The 25903-nt window shown below is 36.8% G+C and overlaps 3 protein-coding genes across 5 annotated transcripts in view; all 3 read left to right on the plus strand.

Moving 5' to 3' along the window:
* The window catches only part of LOC149588285 (uncharacterized), a 51468-nt gene that overhangs the window by 19565 nt on the left and 6000 nt on the right, over positions 1-25903 (plus strand). The window contains exon 1 of one of the 3 annotated variants that reach the window (XM_089862809.1): positions 12771-13005. The exons of the other annotated variants lie outside the window; for them this stretch is intronic. The gene's annotated coding sequence lies outside the window, so the exon portion shown is untranslated. Of the gene's footprint in view, positions 1-12770; positions 13006-25903 lie in introns of those variants that run through there. 3 annotated transcript variants of the gene reach the window in all.
* LOC149588286 (uncharacterized) lies at positions 4956-5998 on the plus strand. Its single transcript, XM_089862972.1, has one exon. It carries the CDS (start codon positions 5021-5023, stop codon positions 5996-5998), a length of 978 nt encoding a protein of 325 aa, XP_089719098.1. The 5' UTR covers positions 4956-5020.
* LOC149588287 (uncharacterized) lies at positions 6047-9207 on the plus strand. The gene has a single exon (XM_089862971.1). The coding sequence runs from the start codon at positions 6047-6049 to the stop codon at positions 8996-8998; it is 2952 nt and encodes a 983-aa protein (XP_089719097.1). The 3' UTR covers positions 8999-9207.

Here is a 25903-nt window from a genome sequence, read left to right on the forward strand (position 1 = left end):
TTTTTACCTCGTTTTATATGTAGTTGGGCGCCTTTTTTTACCTCGTTTTATATGTAGTTGGGCGCCTTTTTTTTACCTCGTTTTATATGTAGTTGGGCGCCTTTTTTTTACCTCGTTTTATATGTAGTTTGGCGCCTTTTTTTTACCTCGTTTTATATGTAGTTGGGCGCCTTTTTTTTACCTCGTTTTATATGTAGTTGGGCGCCTTTTTTTTACCTCGTTTTATATGTAGTTGGGCGCCTTTTTTTTACCTCGTTTTATATGTAGTTGGGCGCCTTTTTTTTACCTCGTTTTATATGTAGTTTGGCGCACTTTTTTATTTGAGTAATTACTTCAATTTCGTCCTTTTTTAAATACGTAATTTCTGTCTGGTATTGAAATTTACGGGTTGGGTCGATGAAACGGATAATGGGGGTATACACAGACAGTGTCCGATGGGCATATTTTTGCTTTTCAATGTATGTTAACGTTAAAGTCCCTAGACCGGATTTTGATACAAACTTTCTTTCGAGCTAGCGTCTCTCGTCTAGTCTGGAAATCTTAATTCTTTTATTTGATTTTTAAGAAATCTTCTTAATATTCATTTTACGATTACGCCAAAATCCTAGCCCTATATTTATTTCGTCCATGAATAGAAAATTCGGCAAAAATTGCCGCGCAATTGTATTCCAGGCTATTTTTTAAAAAATAAAAAAAAAGAATTATTTTTAAATATCCCAGATCATTCTTGGATTTCGGGAAGGCGAGATTAGAAAAATGTTTTGTATCACTTTTTCGAAAAAAGATTTTTACGCGAGTTTGATGGTGGCACATAGCAATTATATTGTCAAGATGCAGACGCCTAACTATTCTAAAGTTACAATGTTGCCAATTTTACACGCTTTTTAATTTTTTTTTTATTTTAAGCTTTATTTTTTATTCTAAAAAATATAGAATATTTGACTAGTGTTATTTTTTTTAAACTCTTAACTCGAAAGACTTGTTTCGAGTTTTTAACTTCTTTTTATACTAAATTATTTTTTTTTCGTAGAAAATTATAATTTAGGTTGACTTAAATTCGATATATTTTTAACTTCCGGATGTGCACTATTATTAATTAAGCCTAACATAGTTTAGAAGGAATGGAAGAATCAATTGCAACTTATAAGGCTAAAAGAGGGTTTTCTTTAAAACAAAGGTCGGTAAAGGTCATGGATATCTCGAGGTGTCGGTTACTTCGAAATTAAAAACATTCCAATATGTTAATCTTACTGAAAGGTCGTTCTGGAACATTTTGTTTAATTACTCGGGTTCTGATAGTTTAAACCCTAATAATTTAGAAAATAAAGGTCAGTGAAGGTCATGGATATTACGAGGTGTCGGTTACTTCGAAATTCAAAACATTCCAATATGTTAATCTTACTGAAAGGTCGTTCTGGAACATTTTGCTTAATTACTCGAGTTCTGATAGTTTAGACTCCAATAATTTATTATAATTGGAAAAGAGAGTAATAGGACTATAACATGCTCAAAGGACTTCCCTGTATCTCTTATAGAATCGGAGCTAAAAGGTGTCGTGTAAATAAGCCCTTGTTAATCCTATGAAGAGGACGTTTACGAACATTATACTTAATTTAACGGGCCCTGATTGTTGTAACCCCAAGTATTTAGTATCGTTGGAAAGGAGAGAAATAGGACTATATCATACTCCGTATCTCTTATAGAGAGTTATGACCCTCCAGACTCAAGAGTTTCGTGTTAAGAAGCTCATGTTAATCCTATGGAGGAGACGTTTAATGTTGTAACCCGATGTATTTTGTATCGTTAATTGGAAATGGGAGAAGTGAGACTATAAGATACTCAAAGGACTTTGCCGTATCTCCACTTATAGGGACTAGTTTTTCTAACAGGGGGGTGCCGTATCTCCAATTATAGGGACTAGTGGTTCTAACAGGGGGGGAGAGGGTAACTATTAATCGGACTACAGTAATTGAGATCGAAGTTCACCATCATTGTCGCGGACCGCCGTCCCTTCCACTTCTTTAATAGTGGCAATGGCCCTTCGTGGGAATAACCCCTGCTTATAGTTCCTGATACTAGTGGAGGTGTATAATAAATCTCCTTTTTAATAAATAAATAAACTTCCAAATACCAAGAAATGTTTACTATTTTTATTATCTTTCTACAATTCTTAAACCTATCTTGTCTTACCCCGACGTGTGCTACCCTTTCACCTTCTTTTTTTCGGGGCTACCTTGACCCCGACCCCGATTAATATTTTATCCCTTACGAACTCTAATAGAGACCCAGAATTACAAACAACGCGTGAATTCTTCAAAATGCAGTATCAATAACGAGATGAAGTAGTATCCCACCCCTCTTTAGAATTTAGAATACAGATCATTTCCTGTATTTTTAAGTAACAGATATGTTTATTTCTAAATAGATAAACGCTAAAGTCTATCTTCTTGAATCCCAAATATTCGTTTGTTGGACTCGAAAAATATTTTTTAAACGCGCACTTTCGGTGGAATGATAAGATACGCGACGCGAGTCAACGACGTATTCAGGAAGTAATTGGGAATTAACAACGTGTTTGTTCAATGAACTCGCCGCCCGCCAAGATTTCCCTAAACTTCTAAAGGCACCCCCAAACTGCAGATAACACTCGGTTCTTCTTGAACCCATAAAATATGTTATGTTACCAACTTAATATCGATAACTTTTACTAACGCGTCCGAATGTATGTACCGTGACAACAAAGCTTAAATTCTTAAAAGGGATACCCCGGACTAGAATTTGTAATTTTTAATCGAAAGAGCGTATAAAATAATGTATATCATCAATTGGAACCATGTTTCTATCTACAATATTAAAGAAGATACAAGGAATTAAGTATTAAGAGTAATGGCTGGCACTACGCCTTAGGCTTTCACGTGAAGCCCCTCTATTGGACGCCTAGTACCACCTGACGTGTTCGTTTGTCCAATAGGGGTACTCCCAGTCAGTGCTTGGCGGGAAAGCCTAACTCGTAGTGCCATCCATTACTCATATTACTTAATTGCTCGTATCTTCTTTAATACTGTAGATAGAAACATGGTTCCAATTGATGATATTCATTATTTTAAATGCTCTTTCGATTAAAAATTACAAATTCTAGTCCGGGGTATCCCTTTTAAGAATTTTAGCTTTGTTGCCACGGTGCGATTCCCATATTTAGTTTAATAAGCAGGGAAATGAGCTTGGGAAGAACCATGTTACATAACTAAAGTATTAAAAATATACAGAGTGGCATCCTTCTTCTATTCTCCCCTTCTGCTAACGCTAATCCATTCTAGAACTTGGCCTTTAAGATGTAAAATAAACGAATCATTGTTTTTCAATTCCGAATTGTCATGAAATAAAAGATTTATCTGTCGGGTGTGCGAGGTTGGAAAAAGCTGAAGGGAAAGGAACCGAGGTCAAAGACGGATATTTAATGATTATTTATATATGTATATTTATAGTTTTTATAGACGTTTCGAAAAACATATTGCGACACGCTTTTGAAAGCGAACGAGGCGACGGCGGCTCCGTCGATTGCGCATTTGGCACGTGATAAATAATTTCACTACGCCTATACATTTCAATAAAACAAAAATTTATAATCTTTTCTGGAATTGCTAAATAGACTCAACCCAACAAACAAATTAACAAGTTGGCTTGGTCGCGTCTCCATCTAAGGGACAGAGTCACGTGACTAACAAAGTTGACTGTAGTACCATCTGTTGTTAAGAGGCGAAAATAAATCTCTTAAAGGGAGGGTGAAGTGGAAAATCAAGTGATTTTTTTTTATCGATTCTTCTACCTATAAGACTAATCTGCATAGTGAAACATGATGAAATGATTTTAGAATTATAATTAGGTTCAGATTTTATGGGTAATTTGAAATAAGGACCTCTGACCAATCGCGTAACGCCCTGCCTTTTTGTCAACAAAATTCTCGTGGCACGCTCCATGCCAAATGAAATTTATCGCGAGATTTGACAAAAGTTGCACGCGATGTGATAATCGTGGTGCGAGATGAAGAGCGTGCAACTTTAATTTTGTTAACAGGAAGGCAGGGCGTTACGCGATTGGTCGGAGGTGCTTATTTCAAATTATCCTTAAAAACTGAAGCTAATTTGAATTTTAAAATCATTCGGAGTTGGTATTTCCTGTATGTTTTTTTTTCACTATGCAGACAGGTCTTATAATTAGTAAAATAATCCGTAAAATATCACTTGATTTTCCACTTCACCCTCCCTTTAAGTTTCTGATTGGATTATAGTCTGAGTCTTGTGGTAAAACAGGCTCTGCGCATGGCAAAATCAGGCCATGACAAAACCCACAGAACGAGATCTGAGCCGTTATAAAAATTCAAAAGATTTGTTTGTTTGTTGGTTGGGTCTAATAGTTTAAAAATCGTATTTCGCATTGAGTTTGTCTCATTATCTTTCAATTAACGTTGTTTTTAATTAATATTTTTTGCCTACGACGTTGAGGATCAAACTTTGAAAGGTCATAATTTTGACGCGTTACCAGGGCCAGACATAAACAAAACCGAGCAACAACTGGTTTTTCTCTAGACAACAAAAATGTAAAATTATAGAATTTAACCCCCTTACTTCCCCCCCTCCTTTATTTCTTCCTCTGTTGTTTGTTGCGTATTGATTGTCTACACGGGTTGTTTAATGTTGTAGTCTCTCAGTGGCTTATCTTGCAACGAAAATGTCCGTGATGAAAGTTTCTATTATTGTCCACTACGGATAGATATAATTTTAGAAGTAGGAATGGAGAACAGAGTAATGTGGGCTCGCGTCAAAGTCCCGGACCCCCTTCCACGGGACGGGGGGGGTATGAAAGTAGAGGCGGGTCATAGCGACAGAGGTATAAAGGAACTACGTATTTTTCGCCGTCCCCGTCAGCAACGTCATCCAAAAATTAAAAGTAGACTTCGACGGGAACGGCCGCATGAATTTCGCTCCCTGATAACGTTATCTTAAATATATCTAAAAAAAAAATGGCGAAGTGTAAAAAATGTGCTACGGAGATGAACAATGCTAAAGAAATCATAGAATGTACGTTGTGTCACGAGTATTTTCATATATCCTGTACTAGTGTGAAAACTGAGGAAAATTTTCGTAAATTGGGATCGCGTAAATCGACGTGGAAATGTGAAAACTGCAAAGGACTTAACAAAGGCAACGATAGCGACCCTATTTTAGAAGATCCATCGCAAGGAAACCTGAAGGTCTTAATGCAAAATGTAAGCTACATTTTAACCAAAATGAAGATACTGGATGATATCCAAAATGACGTAAGCAAAATCTCTGTAATTGAGACGAAACTAGACAAAATGGATGACCTTGAGAAATCCATACAGTTTTGTTCGGACAAAATTGACGATTTTGGTATAACTTTAAACTCAGTATGCGGTGATATTAATTCAATCAAGAAAGATAATGAAGACCTAAAACTAAAAAATAAGCAACTAGAATCTAAAATAATAGAGCACGATAGTAAAATTAATGAGTTAAAACAGGAAAATTTGTCCCTTAATCTCGAAATAGTGGGTATTGAACAAACAAAAAATGAGCAGATTACTGAGGTGATAAAGTCCGTAGCTAAAGAAATAGGGTTAAACTTTGACCCAAATGAGATCGTAGACGTATACAGACTGCCTAAGGTAACCAATAAATTAGACGTTATAAGAGTAATTTATGCCACTAAAAAACTCCGGGATTTATGGCTAAAAAAATTTAAGGCTACAAAAAACCTGAAAGCTGCTGATATTGATAAATCGTTAAAAAATACTAAAGTATATATTAATGAACAGCTGACTCCCTTAAATAAAAAAATATTGTATGAGACCAAACAAATTGCTAAAAAAAATAATTATAAATATGTATGGACTAGTGATGGTAAAATATTTATACGTAAAGATGATAATACAAAATCGATCAGGATAATATCGTTAGATGACCTTAAAAAAATTTAGATTTAAACTAGTTAAAACTTCTTTGTTAATTATTTCCTTACATTAAACATGTTCAACCTAACCAGTGACTTCTTAATAAATAATGTAAACCGTAAAATTATAAGAAATAATTTTAAAATAACTGATAATAACGATCTAAACTCTTTCAAAATATTTCACTTGAATATCCGTAGTTTAAAAAAAAACTTTGATGACTTTGTGGTATTTTTAGAGTCATTGGAATATACTTTTGATATTATAGTTCTAACGGAAACCTTTAAAATAATTGATATAAATCTCTTTTCCCTTAAGGGGTATAAACTAATTTGTTCTAAGGAATATCAAAATAGAAACGATGGAGTGCTAATATATATAAAACAAAACCTATCATTCGTAGAGAAAGAGATAAAACTTAAAGGGGCTACTACCATGATCATTGATGTAATTTTACCAAATAAGGCTATCTACAAAATTATCGCATGCTATAGATCACCTAGTAACAATATTAAAGATTTTGTTGGAGATCTCAATACAAAACTCCGTGATATAGCATGTGCTGGCAAAATTGTCTGGATAGGTGACATCAATATTGATATTTTGAACTCTAACGATTCAATAGTATCGGACTATATCTTAACTCTACAGGAAAATGGACTTCACCCGTGTATTAATGATGCAACTAGAATAACAGAATCTTCTAGCACGTGTCTAGATCACATATTTATCAAGAAGAATGATAACTATAGTGTATCGTCGTACATTTTAGAGACTAACATAACAGACCATTATCCAATATTCATTGCTATCCCACTGTTTTCTAACCAAGACGTGAGTAGCATAGGGAGAACTAAGAGCTATACAGACTTCAAAAAGTTAAGTAGTGATGTGCAATTAGAAAGGTGGAATAATGTACTCTGCGAGAATGATTGTAACCTAGCATCTGAACATTTTGTTAGTATCTTGCAAAAACACTTGTGCGCAGCCACAGTAGAATATCCTGTTTCTTATTCACATAGAAAACAAAAGTTGAAACCGTGGATAACAACGGCGTTAATAGTTTCAATAAGAAAACGAGATGAATTAGCTAAAAAAGTAAAAAACCAACCGTTTAATGAAAATCTTAAGAAATTCGCTAAACTATATAGAAACAAGCTTTACTCATTAATTAGGACCGTAAAATATAATTATTTCAAAGATAAGATCTCCCAAGCTAATAATGATCCTAAGTACGTTTGGAAAATAATTAATGAAACAACAAAAAAATCAAATAAGTTGGACTTGATAGAAGAAATCAAACATGAAGATAAAATTTTAACACTAAAAAATAATCCTAAAGAAATGGCCAACACATTTAATAAATACTTCGCAACGGTAGGCTCTCGCCTAGCCTCAAATATCCAAAATTTAAACAAATACTCTGGTAGCAATTTGAAAAATAACGATAAAAGCCTTTTTTTCGTACCAATAACACGAAAGGATGTCGAAAAAATTATCAATGAATTGAAAAATCTCAACTCAAGCGGCCACGATAAAATTAATGTCAAAACCCTTAAGCTCTTAAAGCACTACATTTCCCTGCCTCTGACTCATATTATTAACCTTTCATTATCTACAGGGACCTTCCCCACGGTTTTCAAAAAAGCTATTATTAAACCTGTCCATAAATCCGGAGATAAAAAGGTCTTAGGAAACTATAGACCTATATCACTGCTGAGTAATATAGCGAAAATAATAGAAAAATATATAAAAAATCAACTAGTCAAGTTCTTAGAAAAATGTAATTACTTCTCCAAAAATCAATACGGATTTAGATCAGGTTTAAGTACCAATGATGCCATCTTGGATTTGACACGGGAATTGTATTCGGCCATCGATAAGAACAAAAAGGCCTTAGGCGTGTTCTTGGACCTTAAAAAGGCTTTTGATACAGTATCGCACACAAAATTGTTAATAAAATTAGAACGTGCAGGGATTAGAGGATTACCACTAAATTGGTTCAGAAGCTATTTGTCAGACCGATACACCTTCGTTAAAATAAATAACTTAATTAGTGATCCAGAATTACTAACCTTCGGAATCCCCCAAGGTACAGTTGTCGGTCCATTATTGTTTTTAGTCTATATTAATGACCTATGTGAAATCAGTATAAATGGAAGAATGTTATCTTTCGCTGATGACACTACTTTACTTTTCTTCGGAAATACTTGGGAGGAGGTTTACGCGAAGGCGCAGTCTGGATTGATGAGGGTGTATGACATGCTGAATAATAATCTTCTGACATTAAATATAGAAAAGACTAAATATTTATGTTTTTCGGCTAGACCTACTTCTGAAATTAATTGTAATCTCTTAATTCATAAAGATAAACACTGTATAAAGTGTGATAATGGCTGTTTGAAACTTGAAAGGGTATCTGAAATAAAATACCTTGGTATAATTGTAGATGAACACCTTAAATGGAATAGCCATATTTTAAGTGTTGCAAAAAAACTAAGAATGTGTTTACCAAGATTCTATGAGTTACGCAATTTTCTATCATTGCCATGGTTAAGAAATGTTTACTTTGCAATTGTACAATCAGTGGTATCGTATGGTATTATAGGTTGGGGCGGAACGTATGATATATATATTGAACGATTAGAAATAATACAAAGAAAAATTCTAAGAATTTGTCTAAAAAGAAATTATATGGAATCACGATTAGTTTTATATGCAGATTTCAAAGTATTATCAATTAGACAAATATATGCAAAAACAATCTTAATATATACCTTTACAATAAGAGACTCTATTCTTCCACCAAATATAACTTATAATACTAGGAATATTGAAAATCTTAACATATTAGGGGACAAAATGAACAAGTCTTTGGGACAAAAACATGTCACATACTTGGGACCGAAATTATATAACCAAATTGATATCCATATAAAAAAATGCACAACGCCACAAATATTTAAAAAATTAGTAACTTCTTGGATAATTGACCTTGGATTAGATAATTTAAACAAATTCATTTAAAATTGTACGGAGTCTACTAATCCAGTATTTTGAAATAGTATTTGTTATGTATATAAATTAAATAAGTTAAATCTCTTAAGCTACTGCTCCCAGCCACGCACGAGCAATATTGCTCATGTGGCACATTGGGAGGATGCCTCATATAGTTGTAACTAAAAAAACAAAAATAATGCATCAATAAAATAAAAAAAAAAAAAAAAAAAAAAAAAAAAAAACGTAGTTTAAGTGAGCCAATAAGATTATTTAAATTTAAACTTTTCGTTACGTCTTGGAGGAAGGGGCTCTATACTGGGCTATGAGTCGGACTGAAGTAAATACTAACCGCCGTTCTCCACTCCTGCTTCTAAAATTACAGATTTTTGATGTTTAAAGACGTTATAGCGATTTATACTTTACTAACCTTGGTTTAAAGAGAAGGGGGGGGAGTGTGCGCATGAAAATGAAGATATCGAAATCCATTTTTGGCATTTTTGCCGCGGTGTCTAGGTTTTTAAATAATAAATTCCTCAGTCAAAAAACAGCCTCTGGATATTTTTCTACGGTAACTTACTCGACGGGATCGTGGACTCGTCTTTGTTATTTTATCGCGTCGTAGTTAGGCTTAACGTAAAACCTTTTAGCACCACAAAAAAGAAAAGAGATAGTGAAACTGTCACCAACCGCAACTTCATATACATAGTTTTCAGACTAGGAGAGTTTGTACCTTCGTAAGTTCATAAGATATGTTGGCCATAAGTTTGTCACTGGTTAAGGGAAAACGTCATAGATTCGAGGTAAAGCGACGCCTGGTGACTGGGGCGCTGTCAAAGGCTTAGTACAGACAAAATCGGAAGATGGAAGTCCTGCGAAACTAACCAAGTGTAGTACTTCAATTCTCGCTTGTCGTTCTCGAACTAGTTATCTCGAGCTGTAAGTCTCTAGCATTACGAAGTATAGGTAGTGTCATACTTACGGAAGATATCTTATGAATTTATGCTACCATTTATACAAGAGGGCTAGACTATGCATATCTTTACAAGATTTGGTTGTATCTACCTTTTATTTAAACCTTGGTTTCATGGGATTTCGATCGATTACTCTTAGTCCAAAAAATATACTGGGAAAGAACAGGGTGTCTGGAAGCATTGCACCTCCGAAAATGGCACTAGGTTTCGCCACAGAAAATATATAGATCAGCACTATCAAGAAGCGATATCTAGTTTACTAGGGAGAAGGTATAAATTCGCGCCACAATCATAACTTTATCTCCAGTCCAAACGTTACGTAGGTCCGGAGTTAATCCCCGCCGCCTCTAAACTACAATCAGCAGCATCTCATTGGTTCTTGGAAACTCAAGTCAGCGCGACGACGCGAGTGACGAAAATTACAGTCATATTTTCCGACTGAGGAGAGGCGAAATAGCCCGGCCACCTTTTACGTCCCCCTTGTATTTTGAAAGGGGGACTGGGACTATGGGCGGCGAATATATATACTTAGGCATCTTATACCTTCTCCCTAATAAAATAGATATCACTTCTTGGCACTATTAAATTAAAACTACCAACTTTAACTCTATGTAAAAAATATATATAATTTCGACGATGCATTTCATGGTATCTTTAATTGGCTTCTTGCGGAGTTGTCGGTCCACTTTATTAGTATTTTGACCGTCTAGGACCCTTCATTCCCTCAGAGCGCTCTCACTGGCTAGCTCAGGCAGGGGGTGGGTATGGTTTTGAGGGCATAAAACGGCAGGGTGTGTAATAAACGATGGCTCCAGACGTAAACAAAAGTCAAGCATGCGCGACAATACCCCGGTCAATATTTTTATTAAAAACACTTTGTTTGTTTATTTGTTTGGGTGTTTTTCTATTATTTCAAATCCCGCGTGAAATGTTTTTTCGGTTATAAACATTAGTAAGAACCTTCCCGTCGCCGGAAGTCTCGTAGACCTCTCTGTCTCTCTCTCTCTCGAGAGAGATGTTTCTTATATATAAATCAGCTATCAAGGATGAAGGAGTCGATTGTGAAATATTTAAATTTCTTCTTTTTAATTCCTTTTTTGGAGGAATTCGCGGGAAAAGGACCCCCCCCCCCCCACTTTAGTTAATCTGACGTTGGAGTTGTAATAAACAATTTCTGAAATTGTATACAGAGAAACGAACACACAGGGGGGCGACTAGTGTATTTGAGAGAAGTGTACCAACCACAAAGCAGCGTGGTAATTGTAACACGATTCTTCCCAACATCATTTCACATTTATTATAGTAAGGTTACTAAACCGAATCACATACGCCATGTAAATAGTTCCCTCGTCATTACTCTATTAGCGCTGCTTAATCCATCTTATTCCCTATCGTTGGAAGTTAGGCTTATCTCGGGACTCGACGTGAGGGGAGTAACGGGAAGAAATTCGTCTGTCGTCTGCTACAGTACATATTTTTGGCCATTGTAGCAGACGACAGAATAATTTCATCCCGATACTCACCTGCACGTCGTGTCCCGAGATAAGCGTAACTTCCAACGATAGGGAATAAGGCAAGGTGGGAAATAAAGATTTTTTTAAAACTGGACATTGGGCCAGTGAACCCCCCCCCCTGGCCTAGAATAAATAAACTGGTCCATGACCATTGACCAGGGCACGTCGTCTGCTAAACTAAAGAAAGGGATAATGAAAATATTTGAATTAATGTCTGGACTGTGGGTACCCTTCAATTTTCTTAGTGGTCTCGTGGACAACTGGCCCCCTCCGATTTAATTTTTTTAAACTGGCCCAGGCAATTTTCAAACTGGTCATTTTCCCTGTACCACCGCCTTATTTCCCACGCTGGAATAAGGTGAATTATTTTCCAAGGCGCATGCATGCGCTTGTGCGTTTTTATCCCGCGTCAAGACAATCAAGGTTTGTTGGTTAATTGATTGCTGAGGAATTAGTACAACCAAACAGTTATAGAATTCACCTGTGCGATAGTTACCCATCTGAAGTTTGATGAGCGGGAGAGCAAACAAAAAGGGTAGGGTCAGCCTGGGAAGAATCATGTTACATAACTATAGTATTGGGAGGTAGTGTCATCCTTCTTCTGTTATCTCCTTCTGGTTATTGCCAATTAAAATCTTTTACTTTGATGATTATCCTTTGAAAAGTGAGACCACAAGCGGGTAAAAGTAAAACCCCGAATGTGGTAATACTGAGATATGGTGTATCAGTTACTAACGCAACAAAATTTGACTAAGATATAAAATCCTGACATTAAATAAAAAGTGTTTATCTGGGTATTTTTTTACTGCATATTTAACCTCAATTTAATTCTTATCTCAAGCACTTTCAAATGTTATATTGAATATGGGTCTCCGAGATAACGTCTTAACTTTTCGTAACCGAAGGAGGAAATGATCAGAGAAAATTGTACGCTGGAATAGAAGCTTCTGGTTTGATTTCGGTCTGCCTATTGAGTGTCGACTGAAGAAAAATTAATTCTTGAAATCAGAGTGCCCAGCCCAAAATTTAAATTCCTTATATAGGAAAAATAGGATTTTTTTGGGGAATTATAGGATTTTATAGGAGAAATAATGTTTTATAGGAAAATGGGACAGATTCTATAGGACCACTGGGATCTAGGCAGGCCTAACCTTATATTCCAAAACACTATTTTCTCCATAATAAACGAGAAGGGAAAGAAATCAACACGTTATTCAATTACAGATTATATATTTAAGAAATGTTGAGGAGATTCTTTTTTTTTTCTGTTGTCGACTTTTATCAGCTGATGCCTGCCTCGAGTACATCTGAGTCACGTGGTTATGAAATTAAAACCTTGTATTGGAAAATTGTTCAGTGTGTCATTGGGGTAGCTATAGGGTACAAAGTTCGTTTTTAAAACAAACTTTAGACAATCTACCCGTTGAATTAACACGTAGCGGAGTAAAGGAAGCAATCGGGATAACGAGTCGGGCCTTGGCACGCGAATTACTTTTTACAAATTCACTCTATTCATCGATTATTGATTGTGTGGTGGGATTTGTTTAAGGTACGTTAAATTTAATTCTACTCGGAATTAGGGCGTCTATTTTTTCTTGATTAGACTATAGCTTTAACGATAAACCATGGAAGATAAAGCGAGGGAAGTTTGGTACCTATACACCTTCTACCTAAAAGCTGATGCATTTGATCGTACTAATAAGTGATATGTATTTTATTAGAGAGAAGGTATAAGATGCCTAAGTATTCGCACGCCATAGTCCCAGTCCCCCTTTCAAAATACAAGGGGGAAGGTAAAAGGAGGCCGGACTATTTCGCTGCCTCTCCTCAGTCGGAAAATATGACTGTAATATTCGTCGCGCTGACGTCAGTTTTCAAGGACCAATGAGATACTGGCTGGTTGTAATTTAGAGGCGGCGCTGATTAATCCGGACCTACGTCTTTTGGACTGGAGATAAAGCTGGAAATGTGGCGAATTTATTATACCTTCTCCCTAATAAACTAGATATCACTTCTTGGATAAACATTTGAATTAATTGAATGTGTTCCCTGGCTCCATCTTTTAAAATGGTGGCCCCTTTAACAAACAACAAAATAGGTCTCAGCCCCACGGTCTCCCTTTTACCGCTTCCTTTTTAAATATTCTTAATTCTATATTTGCAATTTTTTATCTTTTTCTCTTTTTTTTTTTATTGGCTAATGCTCGTGCCAGACCATACGTTAAAAAGTGCGAGCGCTTTACGTATATATTTTTTGTTTAGTTTGCTGTCTGGCAACAAACGCCGTTATAAACACTTAACCGAGGCTTAATGTCTTCTTCGGTATATATTTACTCAATGTAAAAAGTACCTTCCCGAGTACAGAACAAAAACAAATCCACTTTTACTAGAAGTATATAATACTACTTTTCTTCGAGAGAAGTGTACTTACTACAAAGCGGCGTGGTAATTGTAACATGATTCTACCCCCAACATCATTTTACATTTGGAGTGTTCAAAGTTACTAAACCGAATCACATACGCCATGTAAATAGTTCCCTCATTATTACCCTATTAGCCCTGCTTTACTATTTGCCCCACGTCAAGACAATCAAGGTTTGTGAATTGATTGCTGAAGATTTAGTAAATACCAAACAGTTATAGAATTCACCCCAACACGATGCCATGCCCATCTGAAGTCTGATGAGCATGCGGGAAAGCAAACAAAAAGGGTGAACCTAGCTGGGAAGAATCATGTTACATAACTAAAGTATTGAGAGGATACAGAGTGTCATCCTTCCTCTATTATCATCTTCTGCTTTTTACTTAATTCGTTTTTATCCAAGTTGTTAATTTTTTTCTCTCTGTAAAGGAGACTTAATTGACAACCCCCCCCCCTTCCTCTCCCCTAGTTAATGTGTTTAAATTACATTAATGTAACTAACCGACTTATCGAAGCCCACACTTACTATGGGGTTTGATTAAACGTTATCTTAAAACTGCATAATTTTGTCAGTCCACTTTTTAAGTATACCGTATATTCATTCCATCTGTTCTTAAATTTGACCTTTTTTTAAAAAAAAAATAAATAAAAAAAATGAAGGCAATATTTAGAGTGGCTCTAAGCCAATTACTGTTCGACGATTAAAAATACTTGCCCGAGATGCAAACTAGACTTTCAACCGTCAACCGTTGAGGAAATAAATATAGGCAAGGTTAAGGCGCCTTGATACCTAATAAAGTAGTTCGACTCAGAAGTGACGCTCCATTTCAGGTTCCTAATATAGTTTTCGGTGACGCTAATATACGCGAACTTTATCCGCGTTTCTTTGGCAAACTTTCTACTTCCTCCCTTAGGCTTAATACAGGGGGCGGCTCCTATAATTCTAATATTTTTGAACCTGTCCTATATTATCCTATATAAAAACACTTCTTTTCTCCTCTAAAATCCTTTATTTTCCTATTAAAACACATTTTTTCTCCTATAAAATCTTATAATTTCCCAAAAAAATTCCTATTTTTTTCTGTTAATAGTTTCGTCATCCGCCATCTTGGGGTCACCCTTAAATGGCCTCTCCATTTACATTAATTAATGCTTTCGAAGCCATTGTTTTTATCAAAATTAATTGTTAATAGTTCAATGATTAATTCGGAGATTAATATTTGGTCGTTATTAATTAATTTAATCCTCTATCCCAAAAATATTCTCTATTTCTAAATGAAGTTTAATTAGCGTGGATCATTCTTCGGTAATTCCGAGGGGCAGACCGCTTCTCAATGATTCCGTTTATTAATCAATAACGAAGTTATTAAAGCGGGGAAGTGAGAAGCACCTCGACTAATTCTCTTAATATAGGCTTATATCTGAAAAGTTAACCTTTGAAATTCGTCCGACTCTCCATGCTGTTATATTTATAATTGATGATTTTAAAATTCAGCAAAAGCATTAATAATTCAAAGTTCTGAGTAGATAAATTTAAATAATTTATTTTTACAAACAAAAGTAATGTATCCTTCAAAATAAGTCCGAATTATATATTGGTTCAGGGCTAGATTTAATTTTAGAAGTAGGAATGGAGAACGGTTAGTATTTACTTCAATCCGACTCAAAGCCCCTCCCTCCAACACGTAACGAAAAGTTTAAATTATCTCATTGGCTCACTTAAACTACGTTTCTGATGACGTTGCAGACGGGGAAGGCGAAAAATGCGTAATTCCTTTTTACCTCTGTCGCTATGACCCCGCCTCTTCTTTCATACCCCCCGTTCCCGGGGAAGGGGGTCCGGGACTTTGACGCGCGCTCCCGCATTACTCTGTTCTCCATTCCTACTTCTAAAATTACATCAATCCCTGGTCTCTTCAATTCCTTTTTCCCAAGCTGCTACGGGACTATAATTTATTAGACCATAGCCCAATTCAGGCTTATTTTAACCTTGAAATCCCATTGCCTAGGCGTTGAAAGTAAAGTAACTCTTCTTTACGTTGTATTTTTCAAAGTTCTGGGAATTGTATAGAGCGTGTAGCTATTTTCGTGAAAGGTCCCAATTGTAAAATAGTGAAGTCGGCGGTGGCTTTTCCCCAATTCTATTTAGCGCGCCAAAACGGTCGGTGCGAGAAAGCTCTCTTCCCAGGGGAACCCCTGAGCTCGAAACCCAGATTGAAAACGGGATCAAGATCCAAGCGGGCTGTAAAAACTCCCGCCTAAACGATTCGAGAAGGAAAGCGCAAGGCGCGCGCGCTACCTCGTGCCAGCTTAAGGCGCATTTTCAATCAAGATTTTTTTGAACAAAAATTAAGCTTTTGCTTCAAAAGTAGCAGCGGAAAGCCGAAGCAAAAAATCTTGGTGTTTTCAAACAAGCTTCAAATTCAGCTTTTCGTCTTTTCAGGCTTTAAACCTTCGAGAAGCAGATATCTAAATGAGTTTGATATTTGCTTCTCATTTTCTTTAAGCTTTTGCCGCTCAAACAGTTTTGGCGCGTGCTACGGGTTTAGGACTTTTTTATTTTAAAAGAAAATGACGTCTACACACATGAAAACACGCCCACTTGTAATTTTTTATTCATTTGAAGCTTGTTTGAAAACGATACGCGTTTCAGCTTTTCCGTTTTAATTTTTTTGAAGATTTTTTATCTTCGAAAGCCCGTCAAAAGTTCCCAAAAAAGCCACAGCGAAAAGCTTGGAAAAGGTTGATTGAAAACGGGCCTTTAGATGTCGCGCGCCTAAATTGACGCACGAGCTGACTACTAGACAGTTTAAGCCATCCTCCTATAATAAAGGCGCTATGTTCACACTTGCAATGGAATCGGTTGACAGTTCGTTTGCCCAACTAGTTTTGAGACACTCTTTATTGCTAGTTCGGAGCGATTTCAACAGCCTCGGTTCACACGGTAACAGAAGCGTCTTAAGGTGTGAACTTCGGAAAATTTATAGGGAAACAGCACGAACAATTCAGTGACGTCACCGGTTTGTAATTTTTTACCGCCCGATTTGAATTTTGAATCGGCCGCCATATTGTATGTGTCGCCCTCTACAAAAATACATTGAACTCTCGAAAGATGGTGCTATACTGTTGCGTTTTTGAGTGTAAAAGCAAAGCTGTTGCTGAAAGTCGTGAGAAATTCTTTAGAATTCCAAGAATAATAAGAAATCAAGGTAAAAAAACCTTGGATTTATCAACTTTTGGGACGTTATGGCCGGGTAATCATTTAAGCCTTGGCTCCAATTTACCGTATTTTTACAGTAAGGATCCTCATAATTAACCAATGAAATTTTTTCTATAGGCCTATACCTTTTTTTAGTTGTTTCGGCTAAAGTTTCTAAATAATCTGATTTATCGAAATTAATTTGTTGATTTGCCATGTCTTCCACTATATTTATAAGGTGCTTTTTACCAATAATTCACATACAACATGGCGGCCATTAAATAAAAACAAATCCAGAGGTCGCGGCTTCCGGGCGTGACGTCACTAGAAGGTCAAAAACCGCTTCATGCTGTTTCCCTATTGGACAATGTCCAGTGTCCTGTGCTTATTTCTGACCCTGTCTGTTAGTGCTGTCTGCTTATCTTTTTGTTGGTGCTGTCTGCTAAGGCCGGTGAAGATACAATTAAGACTAGTCTCATCCCGTGTGAAATACCCCTAAAGACCAGAAACTAGCTTCCAAATCCAAAAACCGCTTTAAGTTGGTTCGCGAAGCAAACTTCAAGAAACCGCGTTTGTAATTAACTTCTCGAGTATCAATATTGTTCACACTTAACTTCGGAAGCGTTTTGAATCGCTTCGAAACGGTTTCCCATGTAAGTGTGAACGTGGCCCCCTATAGGTTAAAAATATTTTTAGGTTTCTCGACTTAAACTCTCTATGTTATGGAGCCACACGCTTGTTTTAAATTATTTTTTCGCTCCAAAATTAGATTTCTTAGAAATGAGATTTTTCAGAAGTTATTCTTTATTATTAACTTTTTGATTTTTTTTTCTCAATTGAGACTTTTTCGTAGTCAATCTTTAAAGGGATATGCCGGAAGAGAGATTTTAATTTTTAATCGAAAGAGCGTGTAAAATAATTAATATATCAGTTGGAAGCCTGTTTCTATCTACAAGATGCCTGCAGTTAAGTTTGTGTAATGGATGGCACTACACGTTGGGCTTTCCCGTGAAGCACTGGGACGTACTCCTATTGGACGCCTAATGCCACCTGACTTGTTCGTTTGTCCACTAGGCCTTTTCGACATAAAAACGGGGGTAGGCAAGCCTCAGTATCGGAATATCAAGAAGCCATATATGTAGTTTACTAGGGAGAAGGTATAAATTGGTTAGAAACTTCTATTTCAAAGTATCCCCAGGGATAGTTGTAATTTTAGAAGTTGGAATGGAGAACAGAGTAATCTGGGCGCGCGTCAAAGTTCCGGACCCCCTTCCCCGGGACGGGGGCGGGGGAGTATGAAGGAAGAGGCGGGTCATAGCGACAGAGGTAAAAGGAAATACTTATTTTTCGCCGTCCCAGTCAGCAACGTCATCAAAACGTAGTTTAAGTGGGCCAATAAGATAATTTAAACTTTTCGTTACGTGTTGGAGGGAGAGGCTCTATACTGGGCTACTACGAGTCCCAATGAAGTAAATACTAACCGTTCTCCGTACCTGCTTCTAAAATTACATCTATGCCTAGAGAAACTTCTATTTCAAAGTATCCCTTTAAACTAAATTTCAAAAATTCTAAACTTTTATTAAGAATTTCGGATAGCGTCGGGTGTCTCGAGCGGAACTGGCTATTTCTATAGTTGTTTAAGAGTATCTGATTTCTCCCGGCAATTTAATTAAATGCGATATATAATATTTAAAGTTCTATAGACTCGCGAGAAACTCGATCGAGTGTTTCGAAGAGCGAGAAAATTCTCGTCGTCGAATAAAATATCCAATTTCAACTTAAAGGAGAAAATTTAATTCTCAAATTAAATTTGATTTTATCACTAGAGATAACTCCGATTTCTCCTACGAGAACGTCTCTTCAAAATTTAATTTCGCTTCCATCCTGGATCTTATATGTTCTATATACATGAAGGCATAAGTTTATAAGTTACGTTCCATAAGTATGACACTTCCTATACTTCGTAATGCTAGAGACTTACTGGGGGAGCTAAACGACAAGCAAGAATTGACTACATTCAGCAGCACCAGTGTGGGAAATAAGGATTATATAAAAACTGGACCTGTGGCCAGTAGAGCCTAGGTATTTTAATTAAAAAACTGGCCACGGTGCCACCTACCACTTTTAGCCTAAAAAATCAGGCTTTCGTAATTTAGGGCCAAATTATCTATTCTGGACAATATTTGCTAGGGCGTAGGCTTAGTAGGTTAGTTTTTATAGTTATGGCATGTGCTTCTGGTTATGGGTATTTAAAAATATTGGAGTCTTAAATTAAGAACTATAAGTCTTTATTGAGTAATGCTAAATTAAAAATTCGGCCCGTAGGGAGGGAGTTGACACTCCATTGCTATCTTCCCATAGACTCTAATACAGTCAAAGGCAGCAGGCTGCCTTTCCCTAGAGACCAGACCCAAACAAGACTACCGAGAGATTATTTTCCCTTTAGTCATGCTTTAGCTAACTGCAAAAATCACTTCATCTACAGATTCTACACTGTGTAGAGCGTAGACAGACATACGAAACCCACCCATAATCCCACTCCCACATACACAATTCAGGCCAAGCAAGCAAACAGCATAGAAGCAAAGACGAGACAATTTTAGGGATTAACATAGTATTTATTTAATGATCCAAAATCTTGAGGGGGAAAACTTTGAATTAATTAAGTGGCCACCAGGGCCAGTAGACCCCAAAGCGTTTAATTTTTAAACTGGCTATTGGCCTGTGAAAGTGCCTTATTTCCCACACTGAGCAGCACTTCTGTCTTCTCCTATTTAGTCTAAGCAGAATTAAGATGAGACTAGAAGTACTGAGCTGACCAAATTATTCACTTGGCACAAGTGAATATTCTTGATAACGCACCAACGGTTGTCCCTGTGGTAGCGGTTTCTGAATTTTCCCTCCAAAACGTGAGACGCTCGTGGCGGTAGACGGCCGAACTAGGTTCAAGCATCCGCGTCCGTTTTCCCCAAGAAAAAAGATGAAATTCATAGAAGGGTGTGACGTTTCAGGGTCAAAACTGTTAGCTCCCTATACCACAATACTGAGTGTTGCCTACCCACTTATTTACGCCGAAAAGGTCTATTTCGTTTCTCGGGATTTAGGGGTAAAACTTAGTTCCCTTCCTCCTCCCCCAAAAGTTAGCTAGTCTTAAGAGATATAAAGACTCGGATTCAATGGAAAAGTATTACTTGTAGACGTTGAATTAGGGACAATATCAAAGGATATGATTTAACGAGGTCCCTTAGTTTAACAGCTATGCATAGTTTTTAGACTAGGATGATTAATACCATTTACACACCAGGAGGTCTGACTACTTGGCGTACAAAGTGCAGTACCAAGATAGCCTCACAGGCCTGGTAAACTTGGTACTGCAATTTGTCCGCCAAACGGTATCAATCCACCTAGTCTGAAAACTATGTATAGACAACGTACAAGTTCCGCGGGAATAATTAAAAATAGACGCGTTTTTAAAGGCCAAGGCCTAATTGGACTTTCGAGATAAAATGGGGCCTGGGGATTTCTTGGAAAATACGCCTTTTAATTACGGCGTATTTGATATGAACTTTTAGTTTGGTAATTAGGCTGGCTCGATTCGCGGAAGGAATTCCGTCTCCCACCGTTATCCCTTGATTTTTCTTTTATTTGAATCTTTGCCAAAGGCTGCGGACGAGCGACGAGGGGACTCTTTAAGACTTCACCCTTTTATTTTTCACTTTCTTCGTTCGCTATCATTCGCTCTCTCATCGTGACGCCGCCGTTTATTTCTTTAAATGAAAAATCCTCGCTAGTTCAATTCAATTCTTCTTACCACGCTCCTTGCACGCGTCAAAAGTCGCGATTACAGCACGTGAAAAGATTGTTTTACATCACGCCCCTTTAGTTCTTTTATAGTTTTCCCGCCAAGAATGGTTGCGCGTGGAGTTTAATAATTCCCGCACGCGCGCTCTTTTATTACTTCCCGCCAAATATTCTCGCGCTCGTATTATTTCCCGCCAAATAAAGCGTGCAATTTTCAGTTTAAATCATCTGTCAGTTTAAATTTTGAGCGGGAGCTATTCTCTGGAGGATTTCAGTGTAAAAATAATCGGCTCCGGCTCGACCCCTTCTTTGTTGCTGTTGATTGAGAAATTGCGCGCGTAAAAAGCGGGGAGAAAGAAGAGAACGTAACGGTTGACAAGGTAGGACACTTTATAACTTTGTAGACAAACTTGGAATACTTATAAATGTTACCCCTCAAAATCTAAGAATATAACTAGGGTCTTTCTTATACGCTGTTTAAATTTTTGGCTTAGCACCCTGTTTCTTATTTTTATTTTCTGGCCTCGGCTCGTTTGGCTTTCGCACTCTTGAAACTCCTTCATTTCCAATAGAAAACCAACTGATAAATATATCCTTTTTAAGTTTGTCACTATACTTAAAAGTTCAACGAAGATAAAAAATACGTTAACTTTTTGGCGTAAACATTATGGACATTGAACCTCGTATTCTTCTTCTAAATGTGTTTACAAAAAAAAAACCCACGTTGTTATAACCTTAAAAATAAATTCTTTTTAGAGTTTCTAGGGGGGAAAATACGGCTTCGGCAAGGTACCCAGCGGTCCTGTAAAATTATATATAATTGAACCCCTCCTTATATTATCCTATAATTTCATGAAAGGTCCTATAATATCCCATAATTTTTGACTAAGTTTCGTATAGTTTAGCATCAAATTCATCAAAATTTATCACATTTATCGAGATCACATTTGACTAGACACCGAATTTGCGGAGTTTGATCAGGATTTTTATATTATTTTAATGAAGTTCCTATTTTAAAATTAAAAACCAATTTGTTATTTTTTGATATTTTACTACATATTTTAAGCTAAAATATTATTTTTTTCCTCTCCGAATGACGATGACGTCACGAAGAGGTATTACACTGGACGTACCTGTGTGTGTCTGTCACCGCGTTCGCAGTTGTCAAATCGAAGCAAACGTATTTGCAGAAAGAAATTTTTGGCTTCTAGGCCTACTCCATTATCATTGTTAGAGTTAAGATTTACGCGGTGATCGGCTAGGGTTACGAGAAACGTCTAGCCTCCCAAAGGTTCACGCAATTGTGGCTATTCGTATCATTTATAGTGAACCAATCTCTTTACATAAGCTAAATTTCCAAAAATTGTTAAAGAGGCATACGCTTGAATTCAAACGTCAACAATAGCTACGTTTAAAATTATTTTAGGAATAAAGTTTCTTAAAACGATTTAACTAGAAGTAAGCTAAATTAATGACGATTATAACAATTAATATCAATTATATTTATTTAATTATTTATTTAAGAAAAACCTCTAAATTGCGTCTCGACTAGCTCGGAGAGGTTTATTTTCGTTTCCCAACTTGTTAATCGTATATTTTTCTATAAAAACACACATTTTCTTCTATAAAATTATATAATTCCGGAAAAAAATTTCCTATAAGGTATTATATATGCAAATTGGCTCAAATTAAAGAGTGCTTTTGGTTATTTAACAATTTGCGATTCATGACGCTAATTGTATTACGGAGTTGAGCTTTTGATACAATGTTATAATCTAGGAGGATTAGGGTTTTCCCGAGCTGTCTTCCGCACATTTGATTATGATGGAGTGGTTCCACGAAAAGATACATTTCTGCCCAAGGTATCATATCGCGAAAAAGAATTAAAAGAAAACAAACGAAAAATACACAAAATGTTGTCTAGAAATTTTTTCTTCAATATTTCAAATTCTTGTTTTGCTATGAGAACTTGTTTCTCACGAAACACGTACTCAGACAGACACGATATTTTTTTATTTAGATTTTTTAAATTTTGATTTTAGTCTAATGAATAATTATGATTGATTTGTTTACTGGGTAAATCGTATTTTCGAGTGGTCGGACATTACACGTAACCTTTTAATTATTATCATGAGTTAATAATGTCACAGGTTACAAACTGGAGCTTGTCATGAAATTGAGTGAGTACGTAGGTCATAGATTTGAGGTAAAGCGACGCCTGGTGACTGGGGCACTGTCAAAGGCTTAGTACAGACTAAATAGGAGCTCGAAGGAAGTTCTGCAAAATTAACCACCGAGTGTAGGACTTCAATTCTCGCTTCCGTCGTTCTCAAATAGAGATGTGTCGGTAATTTACCAAATACCGCCTAAAATAACCGATTTATATCTTAACGTAATTTTCAAATGGTAATAGCGTAACTTGAAATGCAGAACATTCTTGGAAATAGAAAATGTCGTGCTCAGTTGCTCACTGAAGAAAATAAGCACACAGTGTATGGCGGGATCTTGAGGACAGCTCATTTTAAGGAATTTAAGCCGGTGGGGGTCCAAATACTTTCAGGGTTATTTTGGCAAGGAAGATCTTCCTTGATTTTGGTAGTTTCTTGGGAACATTCTTTCGGTGATTATGAGGTGGAATAGACCTTTCCATTAATACCATGAGAGAAGCAAACACCCAGGCTATTTCGTTCACGCTAAGAAGCACTGCAAGAGGCAGTGCTAGTTAGTCACCCTACCACGTGTAGTCAACTCGGGCTTCGTCTGATGTTGTCTCTTGGCGCCAGGGGAATTAAGTAGCTTCCGATAGCGACCCCCATCCCCGTGATTTGGTTTATCTGCAAGTATTTAATGGAATAGTCTATAGCAACACTTTATAGAGGCTTGTTGGTAACAAGGAGGGGAGTGGTAGAACAAGAAGCTGTTTTGGAATTTTCGTGAAAGTTCGCTGTCAATTTGACATATTACTTCTATTGTATAGCTATTTTAGAAAAAACGTGGAATTTACTTTTAAGCTTGAAAAAATATGGAATTTAAAGATTAATTAAGGCTTTTAAATGGAAAGGACAATTCTTTATACTAATTTTAATGTAATTAAAAACTGAGGATGATTATAATTAATTGTTGTTCGGTGTTTGTGTGAAAGTAGAGATTCAATCGACTGAATCCTAAAAAATTGTTAAGTCAGTCGGTAGTAATTTCCTTGGCATATAAGTTCTTTCCGATTTAGAGTGGGACAAACTTCCGGCGATTGAGGCGAAGGTCATGACCCCAAAATTAACGTTGCCAAAAAACAATTTTATACCAAGTGTCTGAAAGAATGTAACCCTCCCCTTCCCGGCCCGGGCCACCTCTTCTAGTCTTGTCTATTTAGAAGCATCAGACGAGAAAAGAAGAAAAATGGTTTTCAAAGTCAAACCACCGCAGACAGTTTAAGCCGAATTCAAATTTCCACGTCCGACCTCTTTTAACTTGACGGCGGATGGTAGGAAGGAAGGAAGGGGGGACCATTCTTTCTATTCAGTAGAATTTAGGTCAAGTCAAACTTCACTCTTTGGTGTCTGCTCGCCGTTCATCATTTATGACTCCTTTTAAGCTCACCACACACCTTTCTTAATTCCCTAGTTCCGCCAAAGAGAAGAGAGACGGAGTGAGAATCAGTGTATCCATGCCTTAGCGCAGCTTTCTCGCGCATTGTTGGTTGAAGTAGGGGATGACAGAGACAAGACGAAGAGGTCCATCTACACATGCGCAAAAGATATGCGTACCGAAAATTGTTTTTACTACCCCCCCCCCCGATCTTCCCATTTTTCAGCGGATTTTATAAAGCGAGTTTCTATCTCCTCTCTCTCCTCTTTGGTTCCGCCACTATCTCTACCCAATCCTAAGGGAGGACAGGATTTTTAGCATTTCAGTACGTCACGGTCAATCTAAATCGGAACTGGGATGGTTAAAGCTGGAAACACTTTAGATGTAGGGTGGTGACACGTGTTAAGAAACTGGCGCGTTTTCTCTTCGTTCGCGGGTCATGTTACAACAAAGAGGGTATAAATAGAGGGAGCTAGTGGAAGGCCTTACTGGAGCGTTCTCGCTTTAAAAGGTTTCCTTTAAGCTTCCAGTGTGCGCACCGTGTGCCAGCGGCTGAGTTGCGCAGTAGAGATTTTACTAGCACGCCTCAATTGTTTAAAAGCGAGAACATCTCGAGCGGAAAAGTTTTAATATTCATTTCCGGGTTTTTCCCAATTGGGTGATTAACTTCTGTACAAGACATATCATTATTGGTTGAAAATTTTGTCATCTTTACTGTATATCCTCTATGGAGACGAAGAGTGATATTTTGACAAAGGTAACCACGTGTTTTCCAAGAAACCGAGTGCCGGAAGTAACTTTTACGAGGACTGAATAAAACTATATACTTCTCTACTTTATATACTTTATGCTCCAAGAGTCCAAAGGACTTGAAATTGTACCCCCCCCCCCAATACTGATTGCCGCTCCTTCTGTAAGTGCTCCTAGGTGCTGGATCTAAATATATTTCTGTAGAAAAAATATTTTTGTGTGTTGCCAGCTTGAGAAGGAAAGCGAGATATCGTATTTACATTTTTATCGTCGTAATTTATTATAATATTTCTGGGCATAATACCGCGCGTATACTTATTAATTAAGTGAGCCTGACTCCTATTTTACATTTAATTCGAGCGTAAAACCGCTTCCTTTTGTATACTCTTTTTTTAAAGTTTAATTTGAAAATAATACCAGTATGTACCGGTAACTAAATGACCTCGAAATACGGGGCCATTTCATTTAAATATTGAAAGAGACCACCACGTGCCTTTTTATTTTCCGGCCAATTTTATTTATTATTTTTTGGCGCGAAAGCTCACGCGCCTTTAAATTATTCTCCTTCATTCGCGCGTGCTTCTTTCTATAGGAGATTCATGGCGCCAAAATCCCACGAGATCTTTTTTATCTTTTTCGCGCGCTTTATATTATTACCTCGACTGGAATATTTTGGCGCAAAATGTCAACG

The sequence above is a fragment of the Phalangium opilio genome, unplaced genomic scaffold (assembly GCF_054372755.1).
Source record: "Phalangium opilio isolate 3A_F unplaced genomic scaffold, DU_Popi_V2 ptg000662l_1, whole genome shotgun sequence".
NCBI classification, from domain to species: Eukaryota; Metazoa; Arthropoda; class Arachnida; order Opiliones; family Phalangiidae; genus Phalangium; species Phalangium opilio.